This window comes from Pteronotus mesoamericanus, unplaced genomic scaffold (genome assembly GCF_021234165.1).
Source record: "Pteronotus mesoamericanus isolate MK-2021 breed Mesoamerican mustached bat unplaced genomic scaffold, CSHL_Meso_final contig_263, whole genome shotgun sequence".
Lineage (NCBI taxonomy): Eukaryota > Metazoa > Chordata > Mammalia > Chiroptera > Mormoopidae > Pteronotus > Pteronotus mesoamericanus.
Window position 1 is genome coordinate 9787661 of NW_026555112.1, and position 22992 is coordinate 9810652.

Genomic DNA, 22992 nt, shown 5'->3' on the forward strand with positions numbered 1-22992 from the left:
TTAATTCTAGTCTTGATGGCTAGTGTAGATGTGTGCGAGCTTTAGGGGGAAAGGATACAATCAATGTCATTTCTTTAAGAGTTTAGAAAAGAAAGTTTAGTCTTATTTCCCTGTCACTTAGAAAAATGATAGAAACTTACTCCTATTTCTACTATTTTTCAAAAGGGCAGTGATGAAATGTAGGCTACAGGCACAGATGCTCTCAGGGTACTTCCTGACAAGGTAACTTTTCATTCTCTCATGCCATCCCTCACTTTCCATCTACCCTCATTGTTTTTACTTGCATTTCTTGCTTTTCACCATCTGGTATCTTAAACTTTGAGCCACAGAATGCAGACCTACTACCCTGCGGATATCTCATTAAAGATATACTCACCAAAAAAACTTCACACACATGTACGCACCATTAGCATGAGGAACCTAACCTAAAGTTAATACACAATTGAGGGCATCGGATGTTCCACTTCCAGTAGGTCTAGTCCTTGCTGAGATGCACTGCAGTGTTCCTGGAGTCGTTTCAAGCTCCATTCATTCTGGACATGTCTCATGGTTCTGGAACAAACAGATATGCTCACCTAGATCACTTAGTTCACTGTAAAAGATTAGTTTTTTCCCAGGAGAGATGTTGGTGCCATAGAGAATAAGGAAGGACTAAAGAGCAATTGACCTTACAGTAAAAAAAAAAAAAAAAAAAAAAATTAGGTAATTTAGAATATACAAATTTTGAAGTGACATGTCATTCAGGTCTTTTTTATTATTCCCCCTTAGCTTGGCACACTCTATAATCAGGTAATAAACTCCAGCTGCTATAACAAACAACTACAAAAGTTCAGCGGCTTAACCCTATCAAATTTTTTTCTCACTTATACTAAATCCAACGAGGGGTCTGACAGCTCTCCTCCAATCAGTGACTCAGGGATCCAGGCTTCTCCGTTCATGTGGCTCACCCACCTCGGAGCTCTCTAAGGGTTTCCATAAAGGCAGGATAGAGAAGAGCTTAGAACACCAGAGGACCTATTGCCAGACTCGGAAGTACATCACTTACTTTAGACCACATTTGATTTACCAGGACTCAGTTATATGATCCTCACTAAACTGCAAGGTAAGCCAAGGCATATAGTCTGCCCCCCCAGGAAGAGGTAACAGAATTCCTCAGAGGTTAGCCATTCTGTGCTAGAAACACCTTCTCCTTTCTGCACCTCAACTGCTGCCTTTTTTTCAGATGGGTAACTCCTATTCATTCCTTAAGATGTACTCCTCGGAGAAACCTTTTATGATATTCTCTGTCTGGGCTACATTGCTGATTTAACTCTTCCATGCTCCCATTACACCCTATCAAATTGCCAATTAACTAGATCGTCTCTCTCACTCAAGATTAAGGTCTTTGTCATATTCGTCTTTATCTCCTAAGCATGAAGCCCTTAGCACCTGAACACAGTAATGCTGAGTTAATGTTTATCAAACTGGACTGGATCAAACAAGAATGCAGATTAGAGGTCAATCCTGAATGGGTCAGGTTAGGACTCCCAAAGACATTTTCCAACTGCATACCTTTGTATTTAAATGTTTTAGAAAGAAGGAAGGCAAGTCCTTCAGGGATATAAGACCCACCATCCTAGAATGATGTCCTCACCCATGCCTCATGCTTTCTGTGTTCAAAGCAGAAACCAATAACTAGTCTGTTTTTCAAGTGTATGTTGGGAGAAGGAATATCCAGTGCCTGTAAAGTTCTTTGGGCCATTTGAAGTGACAAAATTGAGTGAATACAAATAGCTCTAGCTGTTTGGGCTGGATAGATATCCATAGAACTGCTAGATGTGAAAGTGATGCAGTGTCCTTGTACTTAATCAATTCTCTGTTCCAAGGTTTAATGCAATTTCAGAAAGAAAGATAGCTGCTGCATTCTCCCTTAGTGAAAGAGGGAGGATTTTCAATGTTTTTTTTTAAATGAATTTATCTTGTATTAGTTTATTATGTAAATCAGAAAACTGAACTATCAGTTTACTCATTATCTCCCCTGAATATTTACAGAGAAATAGGGAAGAATCCTGCAAGTAACGAGGTTCTGATCTATTGCCATCCCCAGCAGCTGCCATCCTTCAAGCCTGAGAAGTTTACCCACATTTAGTAAAGAACAGTGGCTTCCTTGGAGTGATACTGCAATCAGTAGGAAGAGCAAAGAAACTCAGATATCTGAGCACTTTCTTTTCTTTATGTAATTATACCAAGGAAGTCACAGTTTGAAAGGACCTTAAAGGACCTGAAAGGACCTTAAAAGAACAGATCATCCTCACACCTGAGTCATTTCACAGGTGAGGAAACCAAATCCAGGTCATACTCAATGACTTGCCCCAAAGCAGATTGTCCCTTAGTGACAGAGTGGGAACTAAATCCCAGATGTCTGTCCTCATGACAACTGCCTCCAGGGTGGATCAGAGACTCAGGCTCTGAGGATGCTTGTGTATTTGTGAGAAAAAGTGTAAGAGGACAGGAAAGGACCAAATGACTAAATGCAAGAAAAGGAATTATTTATAAAATTGGGCTTCCTTTTAAGTTTCGGGCTTAAAAGGCAGTTCTTGCAACCTCCATAGACCACTAACTTCCCTTCTCAAGGATGGGAAGGGCTGTGGCAGGGACCTCAAAGCCCTGAAGAAGCAGGAAGGAGACAAATGTGGAAGAAACAAAGTAGACGTAGACCCTATCCATTGTCCAGGGGCCAGCGGGGTCAAACCCCTTGCCTGTCCTTGAAGATGGCCTGAGAGAAGTTTTGCTAACAGTAAGCAGTGCTGTTTCAAGGAAGAAAAGACATCATGGAATGAACTAAAACAACTTCTTTATTTTCTTCCTTAATCTGGTAGAGAGGAAGGAAAGATGGGCAAGATGGAAGGGTATTCTATAGGAGAGAATGAAGACACATCTTATGAGCATTTAACTCAGGGAAATGACATTTCTGTGGGATTTAGCCAAGAAGCAGCCTGGTGTAATGGCTGGGAACATGAGCAGGCTCCCTGGGTTTGATTTTACCTACCCCATAGGGTTGTTGTAAGAGTTAAATGACTCGATATTTGTAAAGCACTTAACATGGAGCTTAACACATTGTATGTACAATAGTAGTATACATTAATTAAAAATTTTAAAGAAGATTGAAGGTGAACCAAGAAAAAAGTGAGGTTCCTTCAGTCCTTTAAGGATAAATAAAAAATACTACTTCACACTTCAATAAGCAAAATGAATCTCTTATTTGTTCGCTGAATAGATATTTTATGAAATTATGCCCTGATCAGTGTGGCTCAGTTGACTGGGCATTGTCCCACAAATAGAAAGGTTGCTGTTTCAACTCCCAGTCAGGACACATGCCTGGGCTGCTAGTTCAGTCCCTGGTCAAGGCATGTACAAGAAGCAACTGATCGATGTTTCTCGCTCATATCGATATTTTTCTCCCTCTTTTTCTCCCTCCTTTCCCCTCTCTCTATAAATAAATAAATAAATAAAGCCTAACATAATTTAATCCTAGATTAGCCACCTCCTACGTGTGTTACCATGGGCAAAAAATTGAAATTCTCTGTTTCCTCATATGTAAAATGGAGATAATAATGCAACCTGCCACATTAGATTATTGCAAATTATAAATTTTAAAAATGCATATGAAGTGCTTGCCATTTAGAAAGACTAAATTCATATTAGTTACAACCACTTGGATTTGTTCGATAAACACTCAGTGAATTAACAAAGCTTAATGAATTTTTGACATTGCTGTTGCCTAGGCCAAAAAAATAACCCAAAATTACCCAGCGACTGAGGTAAGAGCCTGAGACTGAAAACGCACATGACCGCATTGCTAAGTGAGTTTTCCATCCACTGTGAGTGGATTGCTCACAGGGTATTTCTTTTCCAGATAAAAAACAAAAATGGCTAAATTTTTAAATCTGATCATCAGCCACGAAATTATGTTAAATACACTTGGAATTGTAGTTTAACCCATCAGGCGCTAGAAGAGAAGTTGTTTGAAATCATAACTAAGATCTTCTTAACTAAGAGATAAAATGAATAAGTATAATACTGAGAGGGCGGTGTCCTGTCTGTATCTCTTAGAGATAATCTAACCAATTCCCAACACAAAGCTGAAAGTGGGAGAAGAGTGGAAATAAAGAAAGTACTTCAAGCAGCAAGGTCTCAACACACGTATGCAATGAAGGTGAACTGAGAAGCTGAGTGGTCAGATCTTGACAATGCAGCTCCATTAAATTCCCAAAAGCATTGTAATTTCATAGAAATGCAGAATATGTAGATTTATACAAGAGCTCTGAAACCTCCACCATTTTGAATGAGCCCTTGTTCCCTCCCTTTACAATTAAGTTCTAATTTAATGCTTGAATATAATTTGGCTATATTTCTTATGTTTGATCAAAAGAACTCAAGTGAGAATTCTCTGTTCAGTTATGTTTACAAGTTCATTGGGTCTCTACTTGTGTCTCAGGTACAGTGCAAGGAGAAAAAAGATGAAATTACATAATGTCTGTCTTCCAAGAGATACAGTCTAGCAAAGAAAGTTTGGCCAATATTCTAGTGATTTCAACATAAAGCAAAGCATGAAAAAGTTATAATAGAGGTAAAAATACAAGCTCTGCAACTGAAATGGAAAGGAAGGTCTCCATTGTTGAGAAGGATTTCTGGAGGAGGAGGCAGGTCAATCAAAAAGCCATCCCTATGCACCTGTGAAAGTTCTTTGTTGTGAGGAGTTTTAAGCAAAGAATGACCCACAGCATTTGCTTAGCTTATTTGGGTTGATAGATATGCTACTTTTTTCTTATTTGTAATACCCATCTCCTGCAATACAGCTAATGCCATCAATCCAGCTGCAAATTTCATCCATCACTTTTCCTTTTAAGCTACAATGAGTCAAATTCCTCAAGCCCAAGCAGATACCTGTAGTCACTTCAATGGACGGAGTTAATATTATTCCTACCCCTAAGCTAAGCCCTTTTTCATTACATCGTATTTCTTTATGATTACTTTCTTTGTTGATGATCAATGAGATTTTAGATTTCCATCTTTTGGCTTTCTGTTCTAAACTGATGGTTGATCTTCTGGGGACCTAAAATCCCCATTCCCTCAAGGCGTTCCTGGGCATGCTCAGAAAGCTACTGCAGTGCAAACCCGTGTTAAGTGTCAACAGTTTCGTTTTTTTTTTCCAGTTACTGTTAACATACAATATTACGTTAGTTTCAGGTGTTCAACATAGTGATTAGACATTTATATAACTTATGAAGTATCACCCCATTCAGACACCACATCTAATCTAATATCCATCTGACACCACCTTGTAATGTAATGTATAGTTATTACAATATTAAAATAGTCAACACTTACCCAGGACTGTTCTAAGCCTTATTAGGTTAACTATAAATTAACTCATTTAAATTTTAAAACTAACTCCCTATTTTACAGATGAAAAAACTAAGGCACATAAAAGTTAAGTAACTTGCCTCAGACCACACGGTAGTAAGTGGCAAAAACAAGGTTGAAACCAGGCAGCCTGGCTCAAGAGCCTGTGCTCTGAACTGCTTTCCTCTGCTGCCCCGGTGCTGGAGTATCGCACTTCTGTTCTCTACGAATGACCTATCAGTGCTGTCACCTTTGGAAAATGACTTTTTGCTATCTCCCACAGAGCTAGCATCTCCTACTTTAGTAAATAGAAGTTCAGCTTGATTTCTTTTTTCAGTTAACAGATAGCTACTGCTCTTATCAGAGAAAATTAGTACTGAAGAAATTGCCAAATTCTTTCTTTCATGTCTCCAAGAGGAAATACAGGTTAGTTTTCATTGTTCTATGAATTCATGAAGTGTAAGTGCTAACTAGATACAATTTAAATGATATTTTAGGCTATAATTTACGAATCATAGAATCCCAGCTGGTTAGAGCTTTTTCTTCAATGCATCGTTAGTTTTAACTCTCTACGCCTTCTGTACTTTGTGGCCCCTGCTTAGTGGGAAAAGATTGTATTGACAATTTTCTAATACTAAGAAGTATAGAAATTTTCAAATGCAAAATTTGCTCCACAAATGTGTAAGAGATTATTGCAGTAAATGTAGAGAAGATTGATTTTCCTGCCTCTCACCTCTGGGACTCAATTACATTCTCATCTATCAACATTTCTGGTGCTCGCCATTGACAGAACACTTTTCTAAGTGCTACTAATGTATACACGGAATAACAGCTGACCTTACATGGGAGCCAGGTAGAAAAGAGCTAGTGCAACTCCAGAAGCATAACATCTGCAAACACCCACGTGCCAGATGTTCAGTGGTGAATCTCTGATTCATTCATACATTCAGTCAGTCAGCCTGCTTTGGCACTGTACTAGGTTCAGAGGTGGGGATGCAAAAATAGGTAAGACTTGGCCCCTGCAGCCAGGAGTTCTACCTACATTTAAGAAAGAGACAGATATGTCAACAACTAAACTACTGTGGGGAAAAAAAGCTGAAAAAGGAGGAAAAGCTAAGTACATGGGGGTCAGGGAAGGTTTTCTGAAGAGGAAGATGACGCTTGAACTGAATTTCAAAGAATTAAGTATTTTTAACTAAACAGGGCATTTAGGGAGTCACTTCAGATAGAAGTTGCCACCTGCGTTCCTGCAGGTCTAGAGACAGTGACAAGTTCATGCCCTTTTATCCACTCTCTGGGCCTCTCTCTCTCTCTTTCTCTCTCTCCTCCTTTCCTTCCCTCCCTCCCTCTCTCTCTCTTTCTCATTCATGCATGCTCACTTTCACATACAAAGAGCACACGCACACACTCACATTCACAGGCGTTCCTTTACTTCCCAGCATATAAACCCCAAGGGAAACTATAGAAGAAACTCTTCTCAAATTTCTCCAACCCACTCAGTATCTTTTCTTTTCCAGAACTTATAAAAATGTTGGCACTTAAAAATGTTTTTATATTTGTATATATTTCAAGTGTGTACCCAAGGAAATTACATATTCCTGGAAGGAAGGAACCTTAGACCCTTTTACATTTTTACAATACAATAAGATGGTGTTTCATATATAATTTGTGCTTTAAAATTCTTGTTGAATTAGATAAATGGTAACTACTGAAATTATTCTTAGAGCTGATTCTCTACTGGGATTCATAAGAGTAGAGCTAAAATTCTTGGTCACTTCAATGTCTAAGGTAATTATAAATGCTAAACTGAAAAAAAAAACCGCAGAAACAAATAAAAAAACAAACACAAACATTTTTCTAAGGGCCAAGCTATGGTTTATTGTGACTGCTGTTCTCACCCCAAAGGTGATGAAATGTTCGCAGGTCATTCTCTTACTGCAGATGTAAAGGGGGTTCTCTAGAATTCCAGGCAGAGCTTCCAAGTGGAATCACACTTATCTGCATATTCCAGACCTTACTGAAGTTCCCCCTAATGGTTTTCTGGGTGTCTCACGTCACCTGTGTGCTATAAACCAGACCACTGGCCGCGTGACAGCTGCCCTTTTCTGCCTTTCTTGCTTTAGCTTACTGTGGTTGATGGCTCCTGTCACCAAAGCTTAAAATAATGCCACCAGAATTTACCAAAAGTGCTCTCAGTGCTGCCTACCCCCACCGAGGGCACCAATTCGGTCGCTAACGACAGCAGGGGCTGCATCAGAGCAAAGGTACTGCTGTCCGTGCTGCTGGCTACAACACCGCCGCCTCCCCACCAAGGGCCCCGTAACCGGTGCCAACTCAGTGTTCTGCCAATGCCACTGAAGCCTGCCAGTATGCGCAGCATCGCCCACTGCAGGTGCCCAAGGTCGAGGGCACCAATGTCTGCAATGTGGCACCATCTCTGCCTGCTGATGAAGTTGCTGGTGCCAGTTCTACTGACTACTTTTGTTCCCAATGTCCACAAAATGTTTCATGATAACAGCTCTTTTATTGAATCCTTTTCTTCTTAAGGCGTGGTTCATGGGAGCTGGGCCAGGGGCCAGTCAACGCACCAGATCCTGATACCTGTTCAGAATCACCCTTCCCCTCTGGCTCTCGTCTATTGTCCCTTGAATCAAATATATATGCCTTGACCACCGGCTCTGGGCAGAAGAAGGGCCTTCGGAGGCCCTGGATTCCTCACTGAAAACAGACCCGGCCAGTCCAAGCCTGCCTGTCATCCAAGCATTCCTGCACAGGATAGAAGAACACAGCTCCGTTCGAGCTGAGCTCCGTGCCACGCAGCTGCAGCCGTCAAGCTGACAGATTCCCAGTCTGTGTTAGGGAACAGGAACATTTTATTTTGTGTTTCAGAAACTCATCCTAAATCTGACCACTCTCCACCAGCCCTGCGTGGCACCCTGTCCCAGCCACATCGTCTCTCTCCTGGGCTACTTCCATGGCCTCCCAACGGGCCTCCCTGCTCCCAGCCTTACCTCCCTGTTAACTATTCTCAGCGCCGCACCCAGGGTGATATTGCTGAAACATAAGCTAGATCCTGTCACCTCTGCTCAAATTCTTGCACTGACTCCCCATTTCCCTCAAAATAAAAGTCAAGGCCCTTCCAAGGCTTTCAAAGCTTTACCTTCCCTGACCCTTAATCCCCCCGCTGACCTGCTCCCCTGGCCTCTCTGCCTGTAGAAGCTGCTCCAGCCCCATTGCTTTCTGTGTTATTCCGTGAATAGGTACCAGGCTCACTCCATCCTGAAGTCCTTTGCTCTGCCTGGTCCCTCTACCTGGAATTCTCTCCCCGTTAGTTGCAAACATGGGCAATTCACCATCTTAAAATCTGTGTTCAAATCTTGCCTTCTGAATGAAGCTTCTTCCAGCCACCCCCCCTAGTACAGCACCTCCCTGCCTCTACACACACTCCAGCACTTCCAACCCTCCTGCTGGACTTTCTCCTTTTGTTCATGGCACTTATCATCTTTGGATATAATTGCCTTATTTATGATGCTTGTTAATTGCTATCTCTCTCCCCAACTAGAATGTAAGCTCCCCAAGGACTGGCAGGCACGAGTATATGTTTTGTTCACTGATGTATCCACAACAGCACTATAGTATAGTAGACATACTATAGGTATTTGTTATGAATGAATGAATAAGTAAATTAAGTGGATGGATGGATGAATGGGGTGGTAGGTTCTCATTTTTGTAACTTTTTTACTAATTTTAAGCCACCATGTAAGTATCTTTCATACTGCCCTACCCAGTCAGAACATAAGTTATTCACTCTAAACTGCTAACGTTGGTTTTATGGTAGATTTATCTGTTTGAAGCATTTCAGTGGGTGATGTTATTATGCACATGCCTGGAGGCCCTGAGAAAGGACATGGTTTGTAAATATCAAATTAATAGAATTGACATTCAGAGCATTCATTATCTTCTGAGAATGCAAGATTGAGGATTTTTTTTTTTAGTTGAGACTAATAAGTTCCAAACAATTTTCCTGATTGATAGTAGCATTTAAAGTGTTAAAAGCAAAGCAGTGTGCTGTTTAACCACTGAATAGCTACATGAATATCAGAAAACACGTGCGGTCAGAGCAAAAAGAGACCCCATGTCTTCTTCTAAGTATAGTTTACAGCACTGATGGAGCTTGAGAAATGTGAACGACGGTGAGCACTGCTCAGCACCTTGTTCTAGTCTCAGTAAATCCTCTTCATCTTTAATTCTGAGCCCTTGTTTCATAAAAGAGCTTTGCAACAAGGAAATGAATCAAAACAAATAGTGATATTTAACAAAGGGCTTTAGAGTCAACATTATCACCGTAAGGATTTTAGAAGTGAAAACATAGTAAAAAAAACAAAACACATGTCCTTTTATTGAATTTTTAAAAGCACCCCTTTTACCCAAAGCTTCAGGGAAATCTACAGTAAAGCCATTCAACAAAATCGCTGAAGCCCAAAGGCCGTGTTTGTGTCTTTTCATCCACATCCCCGCAGATCTTACCTGACAGAGAACTGCCAGGTTCGCAGGTGCTGCTATAGACAGCAGCCTGTGTGCACAGGTGCAGCTGAAAGACCAGTGTCCGGCTAGCAGTCTACTCACAGAGCTTGCAGAGCCATAAAGAGATTGTTTTGGAGTTGCTATTGTTGTTGTTTGTTTTGTTATTGTTTTTGTTTTGCCATGATTTATAGAACATGTTTGTTTTGGGAGCTCTGCTTGTGATGAGCCCAGCGCCTTTGATGAAAGAGGGCACCCCCTTCCCCGATGCCTATGGGCTAGACTAGTCTGGCTTGTGCTTCTATTTTTTTCACTGCCTGACTATTTTGTGCTGTCAGAAGTTGATAAGAAATGTTGAAAATGTTTCTCATCTATGAACTCTTTGTTGTCCATTGCTTCTCTCTCAGTTTACGCCATGATCTAAGACTTGTAAAAATAAGGGATATCTCAGGTCCTCTCTGAGATAGACCTTCATTTGTTTCTTTCATTTATAAAATAAGAATCATGAGGCATTGAAGGACAGCGCCAAGTCCAAAGCACTTTCCTTTCCCTTGTAATGCCAAGGAATACCCAGATATTACCTCTTTGCTGTTCCTGCCCTTGCCCAAAGCTGGGAGTTTTCCATTGTCTGAACCCTCCAGGCACCCTAGTCAGTGGGGCGCAATTGGTGGTTGGAAAAAGTAGAGAGGGTACCAGTCTCTGCAACTGTCAGTCCATAGTGACATCCAAACACAATGCACCCACCTTGGAGGGTTTAGGTTTCCTCCCTATTCTCTTATAGAAATCCTAGCCATGACTGTCTACTTCCAAACGAAGGAGCTTCAAGGAACAGGTTTATACAGGGTATCTGTCTCCCTTGCAGCTCCCTGGCTGTAGATACACAGCACCTTCTCATTCCTTGCTTGCCAACAGTAGGCCCAGTGTATTAATTCTTTAAATTCCCACAGAAAGGGTATCATGACAAGGATGAGCCAGGGTCTCAGGTGTCATAAGGGGCACTTTCCCGAAGATCGCCTAAAACCCCTCCCAAATGGGATGATGTATGTGAAAACACTTTGGGACCTTTAAAGTCTCATGGGGTTATTACGTGATATTCTTACTGATAGTCCTGTCCCTTTTTCAGGCATGTCTCTCCCAGTAAAGTTGCTCAGTGATAGCACCTAGATGGGGATGGATAGGCTTCTTTCTGCGGCCCCGTGGGCAGTGGCTCTGCCTTTCCCTTTTATGTTCAATCAGTCTTTTAAGAGCCACTGTTAAAATAGCACAGTGATGTCTGAGCCCAGGTCTCAAAGCCTGTATGAGATTTGATCCTCACACTACTGTATAGACCTGCATGTGGACTTGGCAGCCAACTGTCTGTTAGCACTGCCTGTCCTGGTTTATTTGGAGGGTGGCTGTTAGTCCAAGTCTCGGGTAGCAGCAGGACAGAGAAGAAAAGGCTAGAACAAGGAGCAGGAAGAGAGGGACGTACCCGACAATATCAGCTATCTGTATTACAAAAGTCGTATCAGGGAATCTGAGAGTGTAAAGTATGCTCAGGTGGGAAAAGAGAAGCCACGGTTTATTGCAGCTTCATAAGCAAATTTAAGTAGCTAAGCCTTGTACTCCAGGGCCATTGTACACATCATTGACATAAATGATGGGTTTGTGTGTTGGTGTCTAGGGCATGCCATGTGGATGACTGTCCTTGCCCATGTGAGGACCTCTCCCAGGTCCCATGCCAGGATCCAGCTGTTACCAAGTCCAAGCCACATAGCTTTCTGGACTCTTACAGCTGTTTTCACAGAAAGATTACTAACCCCAAAGGCAGCTCCAGCTGTGCTTCTTGCACTACAATTTCCAAGTAAGACAAGCAAAACCTCCAAAGCAAAAGACAAGCCCTCCAGCCCACCCCAACCTCCATTACATTCTTCAGTTCTTATTTCTTTGTATCTCAGACCTTCCTCAAGCTGGAGTCCTCGTTCCTCACCCCTTTCCATGCCTTTACCATGTCCCTTCTAAAAATCTTCATTTTCCTCTTTTTCTTCCCCTCTGAACTCATTATAGAGGGCCCTTGCTACTTCCCCATCCCTAACTCACACCTGCACCCGGCACAGCCAAGCTTCTGGGCTCCTCGCAGTGAGGTCCCAGGGATTAGTTTGCCAGATCCCCTGAACTCCGCTCCTTCCTCATCTCATCCGCCCTCCCTGCAGCGCTTGCTCACTGCTGACCTTGCCCTCTCGGAAACTCTCTTTCCTGCCCTTCTCATCTTGATCATTCGTTTTTTGGCCTCCTGGGGTTAATAACTTGTGATGAGAACTATTTTTATTTAATCCCAAATTTATTGTAATGCCATATCACCTTTCCCTCTTTTTTATTTCTCTTACCAATTTTTAAATTAAATTTATTGAGGTGACATTGGTTAATAAAATTATATAGGTTTCAAGTGAACAATTCTATAATACACCATCCATGTGTTTACCCCTCAAGGTCAGATCTCCTTTTGTCCCCATATGCATGACCCCCTTCACCCCTTCCCCCCTCACTACCTTCCCTGCAACGCCCTTCCCCTCTGGTAAACCATCACACTGTTTTCTGTGCCTGTGAGTTTTTCTTTGTAGGTTTGTCTCCTTGTTCATTTGTTGTTGACTTTTTCGATATGACTTATTTCACTTAGCATAAAGTTCTCAAGATCCATACATGTTGTTGCAAATGGCAGTACTTTATCTTTTCTTATGGCTGAGTAGTTTTCTATTGTATATCTTTTCCCAATATGTATTGCCCTCCTCTTTCTAAACCTTACATCTATGGCTTCTTCATTTCGTAAGGTATTATCCTTGTCTGAATAGACAAAGCTGGTTTTAGGCAGAGATAAATAATGACAGACAGTACACATATGTACATACACATATGACAAACCCAGAATACTTCAAATAAAAACAGGAGAAAATAAAAGTGTAGTCATAATGTAATCTTACAAAAGTCTTGTAGATTGGTGATTTTCACACATTTCTTTTTATAGCAGAGAAAGCCTTTCTTCCTCTTCTTACCTGCGTAAAACACTCAAGATAGGGTTGTTCTGGTTGAAGGAGATTAGGCCATCTCAGAGCCTGGGCTGTTCAGCTGCCCAAGACTGGCCACCTGGAAACCCCAGGACTCTGCAGAGCACTCTCTAGGGTCAAGAGTCAGTGACCTCTCCCTGCTATATCGCCTGTGATGTGAACAGTATGAGTGCTCTGAGCCCAGGCTTGCTTTAAGAGGCCCTTGGGGAAATGTCAGTGCACATTTGGGTGGAACAACAAAACACCAAGTGCAACAAGGAAGGTGCTTAGTAAAACATATCAATATATATTTTCCTGAGACTGAAGTTTCCTTCACTACCATCTTGGATTTCTGCCCCAGCCTAGGTTTTTCCTAGACATTGAGATTCAACTAATCAAATCAGATTGCCCCATTGTGAAACCATTAAGAATGCCTACCACCCCCTTGCCTCTCAGATTAACTACCGTGCTGACTGCCATTCATCCTCAGCAACTCCGCTAGCCTGGGAGGGCCCTGGAGCTGTCTCTGTCCAACCCTGTCCTACCACATGTTCCTGCTGGAAAAAGAGTCCCATTATTGCTAATTCGAAAAAAGCAAGCATAGTGCTGAGGACTAGTGAAAGAAGTGTGGATGCCATCTAACTTTCAGACTGAATGTCATGTCTCGTCATTTTTTTTTTTATAGTTTTGTCTCATAGGGAAGGTTTTTTTTTAACTTTGTTAATAAATCTGACACTAATTTAATAATAATATACAAATTATAGAATTATAAGATTCAGGAATTATTGAGGAACTCTAAGATCATTGTTCCAACACCCTTATTTGGTAGGTGAAAACACTGAAGTGCAGGGAGGTGAGATAGCTCGCCCAGATTTACACAGTCAGTGAATAACAGAGTCAAGGCCACTGGCTAAGGAAACAGAACCCAGTGCACTTGGTAACACCGCGTACTCTTTGGAATTGGTTCTTGCTTTGTAATAGTTTTAAATAATTGTAAGCATTAATGTTAGGCCATAAAATAGCCCTAAATTTCATAATATGTTGTCCAAAACACAAATCTCCCCCCAACGACAGATGCCATGCTACTGTAATTAATTTCTCATTTTATCTTTGTTTGTTCATTAAGTCATTTAGTTTAATAAACATTTAGCAAATGCCTGCCACGTGTGAGATGCTTTGCTGGGCACATAAAAGACTACAAAGATGCTGAGAACTTTTTTCTTCACCAAGAGGCTGAGAGTCTAATAAGGAAGAAAGTTACTCACATCTCTATAATAAAAGGCAGGCTTTCATGATGTTATAATAGGATTATATGGAAATTACTACATAAACCTAGCAAAAGGTATGATTACTTTTGAGTTAAGTGTAAGGGTGGCATTGGAGAAGGCTTCATGAAAGAGGTAATATTTAAACAGGACCTTTCAAGAATGGATAGAATTTTAACAGTAGAACAGAAGAAAGAGTTTAGATTAGGGTTAGTAGGGACGCAATGCATAGATGTTTACTAGGTGACAGTCAGAGAGCTTGGGAAGAATGTCATTGTTAGCTAAGCTTTGCATCCCTACTCTTTCTCAGACTGAGGGAGTTGTATTTGCCAGTAGAATTGTAAATTGGAAGAGTTTGGATTATTTTATGTATCAACTTGGCTAAAACACAGCACACAGATATTTGATCAAACACTAGTGTAGATGTTACTATGAGGGTATTTTTTTTAATGAAATTAACATCTCTTTGAATAAAGCAGTGTACTTTGAATAAAGCAGTGTCACCTCTATAACGTGGGGGCCTTAAAGGAAAAAAGCTGAGGACCTCTAAAGAAGAGGGAATTCTGCCTCCAGACTGCCTTCAGGCTTGAGCTGCAGTATTATTTCTTGTCTGCCTGCAGATTTCAGACTTGCCAGACCCCACAACTATATGAGCAAATTGCTTAAAATAAATCTAGGTAGATAAATACATAGATACAAAAATGTGCACGTATACGTGTGTGTGTATTCCGCTGGTTCTGTTTCTCTGGAGAACCCTGACCAAGGGCTTCCAAACAAGAGAGATTCTATTAGTCACCTTTCCCCTACATTTCAAAATTTCAGTTGTTTATAGAATATATATATATTCTATGGAATATTTTATATATATATTCTATATAAATTCTATATTATATTATATAGAATTATATATTATATTTAATATTATTTAATATATAATATTAAATAAGTACTAGTGAAATGAGGACTAGTGAAAGAAGTGTGGATGCCATCTAACTTTTAGACTGAATGTCATGTCTCGTCATTTTTTTTATAGTTTTGTCTCATAGGGAAGGTTTTTTTTTTTTACTTTGTTAATAAATCTGACACTAATTTAATAATAATATACAAATTATAGAATTATAAGATTCAGGAATTATTGAGGAATAAGTATTTAATATTATATTATATATTCTATATATTATAGAATATTATATATATTCTGTATATTATGGAATATTTTATATATAGTCTATATATTATTCTATATATTATATATAATTCTATATTATATTATACAGAATTATATATTATATTTAATATATAATATTAAATAAGTATTTAATATTATATTCTATATATTATAGAATATATATATCATGGGTTAGCTGTGGTTCAGCTAATTTAAGCTGGACTTGCCTGATCATCACTGAGCTAGGGTAGACTCCAGGCTTTGGATTAGATTTAGGTTTGCCCTCCAATCTTCATCTTTCTCCTAGGACCAGCAGTTCCACAACTACTCAGCACTTGTTAATCATGCAGAGTCTTAGAATATGAAAGGATGAGCAGATCAAAGGAGCACAGAGGCCTCCTCTGTAACAGCCACACTAACAGTTCTGCTTATTCCATTGGCCAAGCAAGTACATGGCCAAAATCAGTGGGATGGAAAACTTATTCCAGCCTCCAGTGGGATACAATGCAGGTACCCTGGCAAAGAGCACAGAGGAATAGTTTGAATACTGGAAGAAAGCAGAGAAGAGAGAACAACAATTCAGTCTACTTGAGTGACCTTGTTAGGTATTATTATATTTCTGAACAATAACTGTTAACTGGGGGAATGAGGAGCATAAAGAGGTGAGGAGACAAATCCTTTCTAAAACAAGATAGAAAAGGAAGGGAACAAAGCAATGAGGAAGGGATGGGAGGAGGAAGGTGAGTTTTGATTGGAAGTTGAAAAGATTAGCAGCCAAAGGATTCAGTATTATTTCAAAATAAGCATGGATCTAATTTAGGGCAGTTGAGAGGGAAGAGAACTAAGAGTTATTGAAGACCTATTATATCTGAAGCACTCTGCTCAGCAATATACAGTCTACGAGGTCCGATCAGAAGGTATCCAGCCACATAATATGAAAAATAGAGATGTTTTTTGAAGGAAATACAAGATACATTGTACATGGGACAATGATGCCTCAGTCCCCTTCAAAGTAGGAACCTTGGGACCTCACACAGTTCTCCCAGTCTCCATCAGCTGCTCCGTCCTATTTTTCTGAACCTCATCAACAACCTGAAAGCTCTTGCCTCTCAAAGGTGATTTCAGTTTTGGGAAAAACCAGAGGTTGCAGGGTACCAAATCTAGGCTATAGGGGGGCTGAGTCACCTGAGTGATTTGATGTTTTGCCAAAAAACTCTGCACAAGATGTGATGGATGAGCAGGTGCATTGTCGTGATGAAGCTGCCAGTCACCAGTTGCTCATAGCTGCAGCCTTATGAATCATCTGAATAATTTCCATGGAGGAATGTTCCAGCGTAACACAAAATTTGATGCAGATTTGTTGCTCTACTCAGTCATTTTGAATGTAACAGCCACACAGTACACTTGCTCACTCAACAGCATCTACCACCCCCACTGACTAGTACGGTAAAGTCATAGTTGTCATGCATGCACATTCACATCCACTCTCCTTGGCTGCCAGGTTACATCAATGTCCGACAAACCCTTCTCTTTACATTAACAATGACTGGACTTTTTCTCGTATACCTCTGGCATACCTCGTATATCATATAATTCTTACAACACCTGTAGTAGACACCATTGTCAGAATCCAAAGTCTATTTTGAAAGGGGAGAACTGAATTGAGAGATATTTTGGAAATCAAACTTGTAGGACTTGTTGGCCTAACTAGATATGGTGGTAAAACAGGAAGAGGAAAGTAAGACGACTTGCAAACATCTTCGCGGTCAACGGTGTGATGGTTCCCCATTAATCAAAATGGGAAATACAGAGGGAGGGCAAGTTTGTGAGTTGAAGGAGATAAATTTGTTTTTGGCTAGTGCTGGTGATAGCTATAGAGCATCTAAGAGCCTACAACTGATTGGGAATGTGTGTCTTAGAGCACAAGAAGGGAAGGTGTCTTGCAGAAACATTACAGAAGTGAAGATAAAAGCGTTCCAAGTAGGGAAAATGAGCTTCGCAAAGATATGTGTGTCTTGCACAGCTCATGTCTATGGACTAAACAGCTAGCTAAACAGCTAGCAAGTTAGCATATTGTTTAGACATACGCAAGTCTAATCATATGTATTAAGCTGCATATAGTGTGAGATTAGAATGAAAAGGTAAGTTTGTACCTGACTACAATCATTCTAGAATGCTAGAAGACATTTGGGCTTTTCTCAAGGTAGAGCCACTATATAGACTTCTGTGCAAAGGTTGGCATAAGAGCCTAGATTTTTGGAAGACTTGATGGAGCATCAAAATACAAGCGGAACCAAAAGGTGGGAGGCCGAGTGGAAGGCTATGGCATTGGTTTTTGTAAATGCTAATGAGAACCTAAACACGGTAGTGACAGTAGGAACAGAAATGAAGGAACAGATGGGAGAATTGCTTTGAAAGAAATTGTGTAGCACAGTAACCATTCTGCATATCATTAAATACGTGTCAAGTTAATTTTGGAACTTCATATGGCTCTAATGGTTTCCTCTCTGCAGGTATGCAGAGCCTGTATAATTTATTGGTCATCTGTTTGTATATTTTTTAATTAAGAGTTATAATTTCCGTGAGGGAGAGACTATAACTGTTGCATTCTCTACTATTTCCACAACATTCATCAGAATAGGCACTGACTAAACACTTACTGGATGAGCGTTTGGGTGACCGCCGCCCCTGCTGACATCTATGTACCCTTTTCCAAGTTCTCTTCACTCTTGCCCTTTACTCTGGCCCTGCCTCTCACAATCCCAGCAAATAGCTCCCTCCCCTTCGCCTCTTTAAGGATGGCTTGGGGAAGTTGCCTCAGGAATAGCCAGATGACGGCACAGTCTGCACTCAGTGCGAAACTGATGTGGTTTTTTCCCCTAGTCCTGCCTTCCCATAAACTCAATAAATTCTCACGTTACTAACTTTTACATTATCTCAAACATATCCAACAATTTTCCAGTCATATAAAATATTGAAAATTCAGTGCCAATCCATTGAAGCCTCTAGTTTTATTTTCTTTGCCCCTCACCCCCATGTTTAGGCTTTCCCTGGGGAACTGGCACCTCTCTCTTTTTTTATTCTAAATTCCCTGGCCCTGGGCAAGAAGGAGGGATTAGGAGAAAGGCAAACATGTTTAAATTTCATTAGTTTTGCTTTGCAGAGCTCTGGCGGACATCCCTGCCACTGCTCTTTGGCTAACAGACCGTCAACAACCTCCGTACAGCAGATGGACACCGATTGCTCTCTCAAAGGGGCGATGTGTCACTTGGGGTGACATATGGGAGCCCCACTGCACACATCTGACTCTGCCTCAGCTGGATTCATCGGGACTGCCTAAGTTTGTCCCCAGTGTCCACTGCTGGGGTGGCCAGTTTCTTGAATGGCTAACAGCAAGACCTCCCTACCAAGCTGTCAATTTCCACTCCAGTGAGTTTTCCTTCCTTCTTTCCATTTCTTCAGTTATTTATGTCAACTGGGACAGCCAGGGCGTTTCTGGGACTGGGGTGATTGTTCAAGTTAACAATTGGTTCAACCACCTCTTAATAAGTACTGGAGAATGTACTTACCCCAATATTTTTGTAACTTTCTATGGACTATGACGGTATTTCGTGCCTTTGAGCCTTTGCTTTGGGACCTAGTCTCCAATTTTACACATACACAACCCCTGGTAATTTGGGACTGCCACTAAACTTCATTTTGCAAACCCCGAGTTGTTATATAGTTTGTAGTTACTGTGTAAGTTACTGAGCTAAGTGTTACACAAGCAAAAATTTAATGAGCAGCTAAAATAGGTTAGTCACTGTAAAAATGATATACAAAGGTCTGATGCAGTTCAGACTCTCATGCAAATAATGAGTTACACTGTAACTTTAAAATAGAGGACATTTAAACCTCAAAATGGAAAATAGATTAGGGAGTAAAACAATGAGAAAGAGGAAAAGAGAAAAAGTAACTTTAAAATAAAGGAGTAAGGAGAATCTTAAAAATGAGAACACTGCACAGTGACAGAAAGCCTAACATGTTTAAAATTAAAGTCTGAATCCCGGATGCCCAGGCTAATCTTTGCTCACAAATCAGTCATATAGATTTCCATTAATATTTATCTCCTCGAATCTGAAGGAAGAGGAAAACCTGCTTTGTGTTTTGCCCTGTTTTGCTGCTCCTGTCATGAATTCCACCGAAGGATCACATCTGGGGGATGAGGTACCGACTATCCTTAATCACCGAAGTACTGGACAGTATTAGGTGGATAGTATGGCACACAACGCAGCTCAAGTCTAGACGTGAGGTCCTTCACAACCAAGAACCACAAATTCACCTAGAATTTCAACTAAAAACTAAAGAACTGGAAGAGTTCATACAAAATTCTAAACCCCAAAGTTTCTCTTGCTTAAATTAATTTCACACTTTAATTTAAACTCAGAAATGTTATGTTGTATCACACTGCTGTGTTCCCCTAAAGTTTAAAAAAAAAAAAAGAAGAAGAAGAAGAAGGAGATCTGTACGTAGCTGACAAAAAACAAAAACCTCTCTGCTAGGACAGCAATTCTCTATTCCTGCCTAACATGCTGTGGAGTCAATGTACAATAGAACACATGGCCTTTAAACACTAAAAAGCCGTTCTTTACTGGCTTGACACAGCAGTATGTTTCCCCAGCATGTTTGTACTACCTACAATACATGTCTTGCATAAGGATAAGTCCCTTTGGTTGTTTAAGTCAAGTCATGCAGTATTTTCACATGCTTTGATGTTGTGCATATGAAAATTATCATCTCCATTTTGGGAGTGTAGTTCCTTGTGCCTTCAGCCTTGAATTTCATAATGCTTGACTGACATCTTTTTATATTCTATCCAACAGAATGCCAATAATGTCTATAACAGAAGTTTGACATATTTAGTTTTTCTCAGATATGGAGTTGATATAGCAGCTACATTGGAAAATTTGGGGCACATTTTTGAGCTCTAACTCAACATGAAGATTATTAATGAATTAGAATTGTGCAGGAAGTATTTTGGTTTTCCTCACTTCCTTATCCAGAAAGATCTCTTGCTTCAAATCAGATAAATTTCCAAGTCGCAAGACACATTCTGTTTTTGGGACACAGAGTATGCAGGTTAAATTAACCCTAATTCACATTTCTTAATTACAGATGAGACCCATTGGCCATGACGGCTACCATCCCACCTCTGTCGCTGAGTGGCTGGACTCCATTGAACTAGGTGACTACACCAAAGCCTTTCTAATAAACGGCTACACATCGATGGACCTGTTGAAAAAAATCTGGGAGGTTGAACTTATTAATGTAAGTTGGTCTCTTTAAGACACCTTAGTCATTCAACCCTTGGTAAATGAAATTCATACTGTACATGGGTAATTTTTCTTTCTTTGCAAATGTTTGGACATCCAAGGATTTTCAGATATGCCTTGTGTTTTAAGCATACGTCTCTCTTGGCTCCAGTCAAGCTCTACACTCACTGTCTTTTGAAGTTTTGAGGTGAGGAAATAAGAGGGCTCTCAGGGTGTTTTTCATTATTAAAAAAAAAACCCTTCTAAGAATTCTTGGATTTTCCATTTTAGGAAATTTTGTCATTTTAGGGTATGGATGGAATAACAAATAGGCTCCTATTTTGATCTTTGCTCATATTCATTGCTAAAGATGAAGGTTATCATTTTTAGTTGTTTGTTATGTTTCTGTCTCTACTCCTTAATTGCATATATAATACCCTATACATAAAGAGATTGCCTTTTTTCTTATTGAATAAGCTGCTGTAATACCAAAATTTTATTTTCCACAGCTTATATCTAATCTTTTCTCTGTTTTACTCATACACATGGCATAGATTTTCTGTATAAACTGGCCAACATATGTTGCCATGTATTCAAGTCCAAAGAGATCAACAAAATGTGCACAAATGTTTTTGTTACTGAATCTTTTCTCATTTCATTTTTACTGCTATTTTACTTCTATGGCATAAAAGAATGAAAGAGATGAAAAGACAATATATAATGATCATGTGTTTGCATTATATTTGTCATCATGAACATTTCTTTTTAAAGAAATCATTTAATCTTTTAGAGAATTTGTTAAAATTCCATATTCTAAAAACTAAAAAAGTATTCATAAGATGAAAGACAAAACAAGTAAATTTCTGCTAGTTCAAAGTGCTCTGTTCTACTCTCTGTGCCACTTGGTCTCCAAAAGTCCAGTCTCTACAGAATCCATGCCATTATTTTAAATGATGGTCATTAGTAGTAACTAATTACTCTTTGTTTTTAAGTGCCTGTCTTAAAAATAATACCTTTTCTAGAACATCTTATAAAAACCATTCTTTAATCTAAAAGCCACTTTAAATAGACAAATTCTTGGCTCCTTCTAATTTGCCATCATCTACTCTTAGCTTTTTGTGCTCCACCCCTCACAAAAGCAATCATCATGTCAGAAGAAACTTGCTGACTAAAAGCCTCTGATTAATTGTGCTCTTAGTCTGTGTGGCAATGGAGCTAGCGAAACGGTATTGCTTTTTGGTTGCATCAAGCAGATTTCAGTTCATCCCAGAGAACTTGATATTTTTCTATGGCTACTCTCAGCCTTTTGTTAAAGGGGTACCTTCCCTAGATCAAACAAGCATGCCTCCAATTATGTTGCACTCTAGTCAATGAGATAATTGACAAATTTCTCTATGTAACATCTTCTGAATAATGTTGCTCCCCACTGGAGAACAAATGGGATAGATAACACAGGGTCACTTGCCTGACTGGCAGTAGCAGCAATCCCTCATTGAAAAGAATAGATTCCAATAGAACTCTATTACAAAATATTTGAAGCAAGTGTCATTGAAGCAAGACTACATTCTCTCAAAATCCAAATGCTGAGACTGGTGTTTTGGACCCACACCTTCCCCAGTGCTGGGGGCACCAGCAGCCTAGAGATGCCTGTTGCGTCCCAGTGGCCAGGCCTTGGGACAGTTGGAATGACTGCATGGTCAGTGGTGCCAGAAGGTTTACTGCCAGGGCTCAGGGACCGGCCCACCACCATCACCCACAGGGCCAGCCAACCTTGAGTTGGGACAGAAAGGTAGCCTTTTTCAGCCCCAGCAGATCTTTAGGGGTTTTCCCTTTAAGCCACGTTTTGCTGTAACGCAATCTGACTTCAGTGTGGAGAGCAGAAGTGCCTGTCACGAGCATTGTATCAGAAGTGGAAGTCAGAGTCACTGTGTCTTCGACCTTGAGGCCAAATCCCTCTGCACCTAACACTAACCTTTTTCCCTATTTAGTTTAATTTACTTTATTTTCCTGAAAATAAACTGGTAAAATTTAAAGTTCCTTGGGCAATCTTCATGAACAAGTTCGCACTCTTGATGAGGGGGCTTTGCAAATCATTTAACTCAGTAGATATATTTATTATGGACAAAAACTGACCTGTGCTTTAATATCTGGGACTCAGAGAAGAAAAATGTTTGTGTCCATTGGAGCTGCTGCAAGAGGAGTTCATTGGATGGTTTAGGGTTTGGGGTTTTTTTAATAAAAGAAAGGAACAATGTGTGTGTGCCTTCTGGCTTACGAAGCTTTGGACTGGTCTCAAAGTCAAGACTTTTATTTATCCCAACTAATGAGGAAAGGTATACAAA

General features: G+C 40.1%; 1 protein-coding gene across 6 annotated transcripts in view; it reads left to right on the plus strand.

The window, feature by feature from the left end:
• ANKS1B (ankyrin repeat and sterile alpha motif domain containing 1B) overlaps window positions 1–22992 on the plus strand; it is an 811229-nt gene that overhangs the window by 540126 nt on the left and 248111 nt on the right. For all 6 annotated transcript variants that reach the window (XM_054574655.1, XM_054574656.1, XM_054574657.1 and 3 more), the window contains one exon: window positions 20514–20666. In XM_054574655.1, coding sequence (XP_054430630.1) covers window positions 20514–20666 — 153 coding nt within the window. The remainder of the gene's footprint in view (window positions 1–20513; window positions 20667–22992) is intronic.